Raw genomic sequence first — 13,125 nt, forward strand, 5'->3', positions numbered from 1 at the left:
GCGGATCTTGTAAGAGACGTGTTTAACCAAATAAACAGCCCCAAGGAAAACACAAAGCCTGAACGACCAAACACGCTTTACTGAGCTACAGCAGTGGGGCTCCTCTTTGGAAATAACCCTGGCAAATGCACTAAGCAGTCACATGTGATTCCATTAGTAACAAAATCTACAGTTTCAAAGTGTAATCTTGCATGTAGAACAGCTGAGGCATGCTTAAAATATCCTTTAATAAGCAAGGTTTATAAATATTCTATTTTCACCACTTTTCTCTTACCTGTCCAAAGGGATGTAGGAGTTCAGAATGGATCCTGCCATTGCTTTGGTACTGGCATTGTCACTGACTGTTCCCAAGCTAACTGTGCCAGATTCTCCACTCAGACTGTATCGTTCCTTCTGCACATCTGCTTGTACTTCCAGTCTTTGAGAGGAAGAGAGAGAGTTGCATATACTACCACAACAGTTAAAAGCACACTAGCTGAAAATTAGTGTCACTTTGTAGAGGGCAGTAAGTAATAAACAGAGTTCCTGAGTCACTCCAGGACAGATGGGCTTATTTACCCTACTGTCACATGTTCTCCACTCCCATTGTCAAAAATTATTATTTTTTGATTAAAAATAAGCAAACAAGAACACCTCAAAGCAAAAACAGATTAATCTCCTAAGGGTGTTAACTAAAAATTCTGGGTTCTTTCCCTCCTGAAGTTTACAAGGACAACTTCCCACTTCAGCTACAGTTCTTCTGCAGATAGTACACTATTCTCTAAAAACAATCAGAAGGATACATAAATTCAAGACATGATGGTTTCCATGTATTCCCTGCTGCAAATTACTACTAATCAAATAAGAGGCTGAGAACTGTGTTCAGTTCTCTGCTTTACACTGTATTGTTATCAACTGCAACAGGAATAATAGAAACCTGACCAATCTTAAACTGGGCTCAGCAGATAAGCCAGAAATCAAACTACAAGCTTTTTTCCAAATGTCTTGTTTATCTTTCTTCTAACGCTGAAACTGGAGTGGTTTTTTTCTGTTTTAACTCTCAGCTTTTTAAAGAAGAGGGTACCTCATTCAGCAGTCACAGCCTGGTACACCTGTCCCATCAGACAGGAGCTCTTGAAACTATCCCACTCTTTTTATTCTATATAGCTCAGACTGCCAAATTGCTCAAAATGAGCAGTGTTGGCAGCTGATTTAAGGAGAAAATTCTATCCCAAACCCCATATGCTAACAATCCTTTCTACACACTCCCTTTCTCTTCAGGATGCAGGACGGCCAACTACCAGAAAGGTCAAAATTCACAGAAGGCATTGGGCACGTGACAAGAAGCTGCCACCTTGGCAAGGCCAGGCGTTCATCTACCTCCCCTCCTTCCCGAAGTCCATTTGGAGCCCACACTCCACCCAGGTGCTCTGAAGGCACAGCTTGGTGCCAGCAGTTCTGGCTTTTGGGTGAGGTGCACCAGAGAACACAAACTGCTAGAGATGGGCTGCCTGCCCCTGCCTCCTGCCTGCAGGCACTCTGCCGGGAAGCAGCACAAGGTGCAGCCGCCCACCTGTTGAAGCAGCTGCCGACGGCGCTGCCCGAGAGGCTGCCGGTGATGCTGGCCCCCGCCAGGGCCATGGTGCTGGCGGTCTCGCTCAGGTTGTCGCGGATGGCGCCGATCCGGTCCATGTGGCTGCCGCTGGCGCTCAGGCTGCCCGTCAGCCCCCCCACGCTGCCCTCCCCGATGCTGGGGTTGTGCCGCGCCTCCGCCACCGACGTGGTGTCTGCACACAAACACACACAGCCCTCACACGAGGAGCAGCACCCAGTGCCTCCACAGTGTGACACGACTCTGAAATCGTGCTGGGAAGCGTTTATAAAACGTATGGTCACAGAAAGAGAACTTTGTTAAAAGAAACAAAAAATGCACAAACAAGAAATAATTTAAAGACACCTTTCTTGGAGCTGCTCTAACGGCTATGCCTGACATCACATATTTAAGATAGCAAAAAATGAACCATGGATAGGACAGAAAACATGAATAAAAGGAATGCAGAGAGACCCCATCACACAGGACAGTGCCATGTAATCAAAAAACTGACTCATCAGACCAGTCTTTAGTTGGCCCTTTTAAAAATAAAAACTCCCAGTTTCCACAAACCAGGATTCTGAAAGAGCAACATTTAATGCCATGTTAAAACTTTTAGCTATGGAGAAGACTTGAGTTTAGGTTTGATTAAAATGGGCAAGAAAAGCTTTAATACTTGTCATACAGCCCAGCACAAAATGACACAGAGAAACAAATATCATGTGAGAGGTGCAATTTCAGCAGTGAGCAGAAGCAGCCCCAAATGCAAATAACTACTCTAGTATGTAAGATAGAAAATACAAGTCACAAAGCCCATATTTATAGAAAATGGCATTTTCTTACCTACAGCTGCATTTGTTCCACCAACGTTTATATCATTTTCATCATCAAATTCTATCCTGACACCTTTTCCATTGCCAGCTGACACACCACAGCCTCCACTTCGGCAGAGGGAAATTGGAACAACCCCATACACATAAGCCAGCATAATAGGAACACCAATACCTACAGAAGGAAGTAGAGTCTTTCATTAAAAGTGATTTCTATTTTAGAGCCTTTCATAAAAGCACTTTCATTTCCCAAGATTACTTAATATTTGATTAATATTATACTTGAAAGAAATCAGAAGGGAACAAAATTAAGAAATATTGGTAAATCATTAAGGCGAAATGACAGAGAAGTGCTTTCAACAGGCAGAATGTCCTCTTTCTACCAATGTCAGCATTGGTAGAAAAAGAAGCTTAATGACTGATGAATTAATACTTTCTGTATGTCCATAACATAGTTTATAAGAGAAATTAAGGTACTTTAAAGTTTGACAAAAGTTCCACTGGGGATTTCACTGTTCCACCTGAGAGGCGGAAATAGCAGAGACCTATTTCAAATGTTACTCAACTAAAAATGTTAGTACCTCTACTACTTTAATAAGGGACTTCAATTTACATCCACTGAAGAGACATGTGACTTTGCTATCAATTTAACAGGACTTAACATTATTATTACTCTGGGATTTTTCAATGTAAGTTTTCCTTAGAAATAAACAATTCTGTGGAGTACAGTGGCAGGAATTAAGGGAAACCAGCAGAAGGAACTGTAGACTAAAGTACACACAGATACACACACATCCATCCACTCTAAGTGGAAGTTAGTCCTTTGGCATATGAATTAAATCATTCTGTGGCTCTGCTGATGGAATATATAGAAGGTACAAAAACCAGCAGATTGAAAAATGTCAAGTTGGCACATTCTGAAAATGTCAGGAGAGAAGCAGACCTAATAGAAAGGCTACTCAGTCTAATGTAAAAGACGGGCTCAAATTACACAAAGTCTCCTTCACGAGAACTGCTCACATTTAAGGAAGAACTCCATGTTCTTATGATCATTATTCTGGAAACCACACAATGCCCTGAGACTGGAGGCCATGTGTTAATGGCAATGGGGCAAGAGCAAAACTCCGCAAAATAAAACCCAGCTGCTTTCCCTGTAAAGCCAAGTTTCATCTCTGTTCAGGAATAATAAACAGCTTGAGAGAAATGAAGTAAGGCAGATCTATAAATAAAGCTATGAGACTTTGTGTCCTACCACCTGTTCAGCAGGGATCTGCCACCACAGCCACACGAGAACAATGCAATGCAGACTGACACCATGGCTGGCATATCCTCATTTGCACAGTGGTCCCCCATTGATAACAAGCAGTTTAAAGCCACAGCTTCCTGGCCAGTCTGAACCACCACTGCCTGGAGGTTACTCACTGCTTTCTGAGCATTGCTTCTGGAACAAGGGGCAACACTGCAGACAAAACTGTGTGTACAGGGGGATGATCCAGCTTAAACCAAATGGTGGGTCTTAGTGTGAGTCAGCTAGCCACAGCAGCTTACTGTGCAACTGTGAAGATGCCTGTGCTGCAACAGACAAGGCAGTGTCAGGCAAGTCCCCTCCTTTCAAAACAAATCTGGGTTTACAGTGATCTTGAAATTATTTGGGAAGATGGGACAACTATTTTGTAAGGAACAGTAAGATTCTCCTTAAATGCTATCCTCAATAATCACCATGATAAAGAGTGTGATGCATTTTGTACTGACTCCCAGAGCAAAACAAGTGGTTTGCCAGCTACTGCAGTGTTAAGTGTAAGAGACCATTTTTGTTCTGCATGGAGAAAAGTTTGATATGAAGTTATTAAAATATGAATAGACCTTGAGGCAACCGTTTTTTTCTTGATCATTTAAAAATCCTTTAAATACTTCAATCTTAAAAGACAGATGTGACAATGTGGAAACTTCAATTTTCAAGATAAAAATTAGTTTTAATTCTTCAGGAAGTGCTACATTTAAATCAAGTACTGTATTCTTGATTCTGCCCCAATAAATGTATAACCTCAGACTCCTCCTTGTCTTGGTTTCTTCCCCTATAAAAGGAAACTACAGCACTTAGCTGTGTTATTCATGAGTGTTTATAGAGTTCTGGTTGCTACCAGGTGCTACCAAGACACAAAATAGTAGTATTTACTTACCTACAGTTACTGCAGCTACAACTGGAGAAACAATTACAGATAAGGTTACACCACCTGCTATAGCCAAGTTTCGCTTGTGCTTTGAAATGTCTTTGCCTTCGTATCGATTGTGAATCTTGGAAGAAGAAAAGAAAGGGGGTTTAGAGTATTGTCAACATCAATAATACATTTCTGCAAGGATGGAAGAAGTGACAGTTTAAAGCTATACACCATTGTCTTCCAGAGATACTACATTATATGCAATGATTTATTTCTTATCTCAAAGAAAATAAAATTTATATATATCCTAATTTCAGGCAATCTCTTAGGAGTGAGAAGTCTTCCCATCCAGCATTAAGCATTTATTCTCAGCCTCAAGTTTGAAGAGCTAAGTAATTCAAGAGCTTTGTTTAATCATTACTCCAGCTTAGATGCCTGGGAAAAGTTGACAAACTTTCAAGATAAAAACATTTCTACACATGACCAAACTGACACATCTTATTCCCAGTTGTCTTTTCCCTGAACAGTAAGGAGTTAAAACTTTCACACATTACAGGATCTATAGAAACAGGCTGACAGCAGAGCCACAAGAGAGCTTTCACCAAACACAGCCTGGAAGGAGGGGAAAACAAGAACTCCATTGCTCCAGCACTCCCTCATGACAAGTTGTTGAGGCAGGAAATGTTTTTGCACACCTGAGTCTTAGCTGTGCTTCTGTTTACTGAGGAATCTATTACCCAAACCTCTTACTGATGGTTCAAGTCTGCAATAACTCTGAAATGTGACTGCCTTACACTTACCTGCCACAAACCCCACATGAACCTGAAAGGCCTTTAAAGACTACTGTTCTAAAGAGATTTCCCACATCTGTGTGTTTCATTTACTCTCTCTAGGAATATGGTTTCTCAGAGGTATGCACTACATTTGTCATCATTCTTAGCTAAGATATAATTACAAAGGAACAACAGCTATCTCAATGGCCATCACAAAGCCAAGTTAATCCTCACTCCATCTAAGGAAGAACACAAAAGATGAGTACACAAGAAGAAAATGACAAAAGATGAATTGCAGGTCATGCTTCCTAAATTATCATGTTATTGAATGCAGTGCTTTCTAAAAAATGATTTCAATTAAGAGATTTGGTAGGGTTGTTCTCATTTTGGAATAAACAAAGCCTTTGTATTTGTTCAGGCAAGGCAGGCAAGGAAAGGGCAGAGAAGCCACTGTGCTTTGTGCAAAGAGAATGCATTTACTTGCTCTGAGGTACATTATACAGAGAGGAAGCACTTGAATATTGAACATACCTATGGATTAAAAAGGAAAAATTGAACATGAACACTCTCACAGTGTGAGTGTGTAAGAATTACAAATCCAGAAAGATTTGGTTTCATGGAGCTCTGAGCAATTAGCAGGATCACCTAAGGCACTGAATTTTACTGTTATGGACAATTATATCCCCTGAAACAAAAGACATAACACAATAGACATCCATAAAGGTTACTGGATTCCTTAAACACAAAGAAAGAAAAAAAAGAATGGAAGGAAGAGGTTACAGAGTAGAAATTGAATTAAAACATCAAGATAGAAGGTTACACCGGTAGAAACTATTATGAAATAAGAAACTTCTAGATATTGACTAAATAATAAAGAATAACCAAACAAAAATATCAGGCCACATAAGAGATTTCAATAAACACAGAAACCTATTAGGTTACAAGACTTATATCTATAAAACCAGAACACTAGCACTTCCTCAAGGAAACTCTATCAAAGCACAAGCACAAACACTTCCAATGCAAAGGACAGACAGAATGTTGAAAAAGAACAATGAAGCTTCCTTTACTAAAGCAGGAGCAGCATTAAGGAAATAGAAAGTAGGTCAGATGAATGGGTACAGAAGAACAGCATGAGGGTGTTAGGCCAAAATCAGAAAGGTTAAACTAGAGGAGACAAAAAGCAAGAGATATCAAAGTCAAAGAGAAATTATTCTACAAGTACAGTGCTAGTAAGAGAAGACCAAATTGGACCAATTTGGTGTTTAACAAAAAAGAAAGACAGCCAGCAGATGAAACTGGAGACATGATCCTATTCTCTTTTTCCTTCAGTTGTCACTGAAGGTCAACTGTGAGCCAGACAACTGTTGACAAAGAATTAAGATTTGTACAAATCCAGCAGATTGGAGCATACTTACATGAGCTGATTTGCAAAATACCTCAGCAGGCCAAATTTCAGAGTCACTAATAGTAATTTTGAAAATTATTATTAGTCTGACAAAAAAATCCATGAAAACTGGAAATAGGTAAACGGCAATAATCCTAAAAAGGGTACAAACCAAGGAGCTGAGAAAGTAAAAGGCTACTGAACTGAACTTAATTTCCTGAAAATTAGGACCTTGTAAACATCAAAGCAAAGGTAGGAAACAAAAAGGTCACACTGATTTTTTTTTTTTCCAAGTAGAAATCATGTCAAGTTAATTTTCTCCTGTAACAAGATAACTCAGCCTTGAGGATGGGGAGAAACGGATGTCACACACTGACTAATTAAATTCTTACATTCTTGTATGACACTCAAACAGTTATAATGGTCCAGACTGAACAAAAAAAATGATGAGAGGAATCTACTAAGCTTCATGTGAAACTATGAAAACATGTGAATAGTCCTTTTTTGTAACTGTCCAAACTCTTCACTCCATAGTTCTTCCAAGAGATGTGCCTTGGATCCAAAAGTATTGAACAATTTCATTAATGTGGAAGATGGAAAGAGAAGAATGTGTGTGTTGAAATTCAGGCCAATACAATCTGGCATGGCTGCAAGAATGCCAGAATTCACTCCAGTCCTGAGAAGCTGAAAAATGGCCTGAAATGGCCAGATGCAGCTGAAATGGCCTGAAATGGCCAGATGCAGCTGAAATGGCCATGAGGTCAAGACTACCCATAGGAAGAAGCCAATTGCTTGAATTACCAGTACATGGGAAAGGGTTTGTGTTTTAGGGTACACAAAATGAAAATAACACATTGTCAAGAGGTAACTGGTAGTTACTGGCACAGAATCACCCTTTCATTTAATCAGCAGTAGTAATGCTTCACTGCTGGATTCAAACTGGACAAAAAGGTGGCATAAACAGCTACAATGAAATTCAGAAGAGGAGAATCAAAAACCTAAACTAGAGTTTTCTTGACAGTTGGTTAAGAAAAGCTGAAATGCTAGGTTTGTTAAGAATGGATCTAAATATCACAGAATATGTTATAGCATATTATAAAACAAAAGGATTCTCTGCATCAGCTGAAGAATAGGGCAATAGGAATCAAATGTAAATTCTCTTCCTATACCAATGTTAAAACCACTAAGTTTTTCTAAGAAAACCAAGCTTGAAGGGTCTGTGGGATCTCCATGGTCAGATGTTTTGAAGTGCAAATATTTGACAGGGGTCACAGAGAAATGACCACTAAGCACTGGGGTACAACAGAAATTCCATGAGGCTACCTGCACAGACTAATGCTCTGAGATTTTAATATATGAAAGGTGCTGTGATGGGGTCCTATTCCAAAACATAATGAGAAAAGCTAATCATGCAAATGTAATTTGAAACAGGTAACTGCTGCCTTCTTCCTCTCCTCACTTCGAAGGTTCCAGTGACTGTATGGGACTATGCAACAACAGAATAAAAGGGTCAAAACCCAAATGTAGAACAAAGTAGGGAATCTGCTGTAAAGAAAAAGATCAAATACAGTGGAAAAGCTGCACCCCTGAACATTTTGTCTAGCACACACACTCCTTCTTCCTTCCCCAATAAATGCAAAACTGGGTCTGTGCCAGTCACTGCGAGAATTGATTCTGATAAAAGCAGAAAAACAAATCTTCCAAGCCATCCTTTCAAAAAGCCCCTTTCCAAGAGATCTAGATAACTTATTACTACATCCTAAATTACATGTAAAAGTTTGTTGATTACTTTATAGTAAAAGCTACTATATATTTTAAGAAGAAATATATCAACTGTCTTCTGATTAACATGATTCTTTCTAGCTCCTTCCCAGAAGAAGTAAAATGAAGACAGACTAGCTAGCAAAGAACACTGCTCCACACTGGACTGGCCCAAGACAATTAACAAGCTGCTGAGTATAAATGCTTAAATATGTGTATGCACAAACCTAAACTAGAATAACTTTATACTACAATTATGGTAACTATCTGCTTTTAAGAAAAAAAATTCTTTTTGTCTTCTCTGTGCTCTAGAGATTGTTTAATCCTAAGGGACAGAAGGGGAACCAGAAATTAAAACCAGAGCAATTTTGAAAAAGCATGCAGGAGCTTTCAGGGCAGGATTTAGAAACTGGAGATGGTCCAGTGCTTTGCTCTGCATGTTTTAAGAGAATCTAGATTCTTAAAAAACACTGCTTTTAGTTCCTGCACAACTGACACAAATGTCCTTCAACAAAGCAGGGGTTGGTTGATTTGGTTTTTTGGTGATTGGGGTTTTTTTTAGAGGCCAGTCAAGATACCCAACCTAACATGGTTGACTGAACATCACCCAAGCCATACAACAGAAGGTAAAGCCTGAAGCATGTTGGGAGATGAAGCACTTTTTACCTTGCGTCCCACATACACAGGAATTCCAATAATCATAGCAGGAATAGCAATGCCAGCTATTAAGGCAATTCCTACAGGAGCTCCAACAAGCGTCCCTAGTTGCCACAGGATTTTCTTCTTACGGCTCCACGGTTTCTTTCCCCAAAATGTGCAACCTGATGGGCTAATAGAGAGAAACAATAAAACTGTAAAGAAACTGTTAATAAATCAACACTGCTATACACTACTGAACACTTCTCTAGTTACGAAATTATTGTCCTTAAGTTCAAGTTACAGATGTAACACATCATCAGTTATTTCTTCAGTTTTTTTGCCTTGAGAGTGTATTTTGCAATGTAACACAAAGCATATTGTATATTGCTACACACCAATCTATGGTTCACAGTAAAATCAGAAATTCGATATTGCCTAATACAAAGTCAATGCAGCTGTATTAAGACATCACTAAAAAGAGGTTTGTTAATCCAAAATACTTGATTTGTATCTAGAATATGTTGCACAAAATTTACAAAATATTTTAAAATAAAAACAATAAAGCACTAATTTAAATACATGTATTGAAAACTGACTGAATTCTCTGGTATGAATATTTCAACTGTGATTCTCTACTCCAAGAGGAAGAAAGCCAGACTTGCAGCACTTGGGAATCTCCTTCTAAATACTTTAGAAAACAAATTACCAAACACATAAATCTTTTTTTTCATAAACGTACCTTAAATAATGTAAATCTGAAATCTCTTTCATACAGAGCCAACAGAATTCACAGCCACAGACAGCACAAGTCATATGATTGCAGCTTCCATCATTCATTTTTATTATATAAGCAGCACAGCGTGGGCATGGCTTTATGTCATCAGCTGTTAAAAAATTAATATGAAAATTGTATCAGTTCCTTAGACAAACAAATAAAGCCACAATACAGTTGGGAAAACTGATTGAACCATTATCTGAAAAACTGAAGAAGTTTTATGTAAGGTTGTTTTACACATCTTCATTTGGCCATGACTTGGTATCAAATTCATTTTTACAAACCTTAGACCAAGCACAACTGATGAAAACAAGGTGTATTAGACCACATTCAAGTAATTGAATAGTTAATGCACACTCTATTCAAGGATTTTCTAAGCTTAATGAAATACATATTAGAGTCTGACATTAAATATGTATGCTAACACAGGACTGATAATTTGGTCTCTTTAAATATAATCCTCTTTTACATTTCATGCTGTTATGAATCCTACACTAGAATACTCAGTCTCCACTCTTATAATGTATCTCCCCATTCACATTAATGTACTACTTTGGTATTTCTAGCCTCCTCTTGACTCTTTTTCACAGCCCTACTTTATCCTTACTCACTCCTAAAAAAATATAGTGTAGCAGAAGAAAACTCTGGAGAATCAAAATGTTCCCAAGACAAATATGGAAAAATGAGGCTAAGGAACCAGCTCTGTCAAACAAACATTGAGCAACAGCGAAATACACACACACACCACAATTGTGATCTTCACTCCTGTTTAGCACCCGCACTTTAGGACAAGCTATTCATTCACAGCAGCAGAAATACCTTGCACCTCCTAGGGCAGAACTCCAAGTTTACTACCTCAGTGCTACTAGGTAGGACAAAGGGAAAGGAGAGCTCATAGTTGCTAGAAAGAATACCTAAAGAGGTGCAGAACCAGCAGAAAACAGTACCTCTACCAACCCCACTGCACAAGGAGTAAGCAGTTCAAAGGATTAATTAGCTATTCCTATTTGGGAGCACTTGCACAGCCTACAGGGCAGAAAGTAAACAGAGCAAGTTCTTCAGCACAGGAAAGGCAGAGCTACTGCTCTTCAGGCTCAGAGAAATTGAAAGGGTAAGGAAAGGAGCTGCTGTGCTAATTTATTTAGCTTAGTTTCAAATTTATTTGAAAGCTAGAGCAAGATGCCAATTTTTAGGGCAAGATGTGATGCATGGTTAAAATAAGCCAGTGCAAACTACAAATTAGAGACTCTCCAGTCTGGGGCTGGATTGGAGAAAAACAGCTCTAACTACAAGGTGCAAGTGAGACTCTTTACCCCAAATAGTGACCTTGCTTGTTCAGGAAGAGACAAAAGCTGCAAAATAAATCAGAGTTTGGTGTAATTCAGAGTCAGCTCTTATCAACAGCAAACTGGAACCTTGATGTGCTAAACATTACTCTGAATAGTTTATCCTTTTTTCTTTGGGAGTTACAAACAAGCTCAGCTTTAAGAGAGGGAATTGTTTGCCTTCTGGTAGACAAAACAGATGAGCATTTCCTAGAAGACCAAAAAATTGTAGTAACAAAGATATAAAACATCAGAGCTGGCATCAAGAGTCTTTTTGAAAAGAAAATCAGTGGTTACGAGTTTTAACAGCTGGGGAATTTCAGTGGAGTAAACAAGTGTACTAAGTGATACAACTAAGAAAGTCAACATGGGATGCATTACACGTTTTTCACCTACAAAGAACATAAAATGATGACAACCTTTTAAGACTTTTAGTCAGATGTTCTGGTCACAGAGTACTTCAAAGCATAACATTTAAATTTTTAATTCAAGTTTAGAATTGTTATTTTATGCTTTTGAAAGACAAAACATCCAGCTTCTATCTACCATATCACTGTTCCATTCTTGCCTTATCTAAGGTTAATGGTGCAGAAGAGATGTTTCACAGACACAGTGATCACGGTACCTGCTGCTCCAGACTCCTGGCTGTAACTGATGGATGAGGAGCGGATTGTTCTCAGGCGCAGACTCTGGGCTCTCTCCTGGCGAGCAGCATCGCAGGTCTGGTTGGGATGCCAGATTTGCTTGCAGTGGTAGCAGAACTCGGTGCCACAGCCCTCTCGCCCACACGTCAGTTTGGGGCAGCTGGCACATCCAAACGCAATCACAGCGTATCTTTAACAATCAAGAGGGGAAACACAGAATTTTGTTAATAAAAGCACTTCCAAGTATAGAACAAAGATGAGTAGACAGCTGTCAGAGCAGCTGAAGCAGGTCCAAAGGCAGTGGACACCAGGAGCTGACTACTTCCTTCAGAAGGTGGCCAGCACCAGCTCCAGAACACCTCTTTCCACAGCTCTATGGCCACTGCATTAGATTAAGACTGTACAGAAATACTACAATCACTGCAACACTCACTCACCTTTACTCCATGCAATATAGTGTATTTAAAGATGAATGTAATACTGTAAGGTTTACAGTCACCAAGAAACAGCAGTTTAGAAGAACAGAACAATAAACCAAAAAAGGTGTTTAACTAATTAGGAGAAGTTATAGTTTCAGAAGTGTCCCAGTCACTATGGGCACATCTTAGGGTGACCCTGTCCACGAGGGAGGATCCCTGCTAGGTGATATGCAGTGGAATCTACAGCTGTAACAACATCTGGATTGGTACTGCAGGACATTTTAGGATTTTACTAGTTGCCTTTTATCATGAATACCACTACTTGCTTTAAACAGATGTTGGTTAACTCTTTGAATTTTAAAATATCAAAACAACAAACCAAGTATTTTTTAAATAGGATTTTGGTTTCTCAATAATTTAGGCATTTCAAAGGTAAATGCAAAAATTGGTAAGAATTCGGGCCTCAATGCCACCTTTACTCTGACAACACTGATAAACCTGCAAGAATGTTGAGACTTACAAAACTGTGTTACACTTCTTTGTAATCAGACACTACTTGAACAGTTTCATGCAATGAGTTGAAGTGACAAAACTATTCCTTCATTACTGCATTTCAAAGTTCACACAAAAATAATGCTCATATTAACAGTAAATACAAACATATATAAGTATATATTTATTAATTCACACCCATTGTAGGTTTTTTTCATTGATTTTTATGCAATAGCTTTCTTTTAAATGTATAATACTAAGTCCATTGATATGAACATTTAAAACAGATGTATGGTTTTATTCACATGAATCAGGTCCCTGAGTAGACTTCAACAGATTTGTAAATGCAAC

The 13,125-nt window shown here is 38.9% G+C and overlaps 1 protein-coding gene across 3 annotated transcripts in view; it reads right to left on the reverse strand.

The window, feature by feature from the left end:
- The window catches only part of RNF19A (ring finger protein 19A, RBR E3 ubiquitin protein ligase), a 55,098-nt gene that overhangs the window by 2,285 nt on the left and 39,688 nt on the right, over positions 1 to 13,125 (reverse strand). For all 3 annotated transcript variants that reach the window (XM_079301390.1, XM_079301389.1, XM_079301388.1), the window contains 7 exons: positions 11,845 to 12,053; positions 9,859 to 10,003; positions 9,147 to 9,309; positions 4,581 to 4,695; positions 2,414 to 2,575; positions 1,553 to 1,766; positions 275 to 418 (listed from right to left, as the gene is read on the reverse strand). In XM_079301390.1, the coding sequence (XP_079157516.1) occupies positions 275 to 418; positions 1,553 to 1,766; positions 2,414 to 2,575; positions 4,581 to 4,695; positions 9,147 to 9,309; positions 9,859 to 10,003; positions 11,845 to 12,053 (1,152 nt within the window). The remainder of the gene's footprint in view (positions 1 to 274; positions 419 to 1,552; positions 1,767 to 2,413; positions 2,576 to 4,580; positions 4,696 to 9,146; positions 9,310 to 9,858; positions 10,004 to 11,844; positions 12,054 to 13,125) is intronic.

This window comes from Erithacus rubecula (assembly GCF_903797595.1).
Source record: "Erithacus rubecula genome assembly, chromosome: 3".
NCBI lineage: Eukaryota > Metazoa > Chordata > Aves > Passeriformes > Muscicapidae > Erithacus > Erithacus rubecula.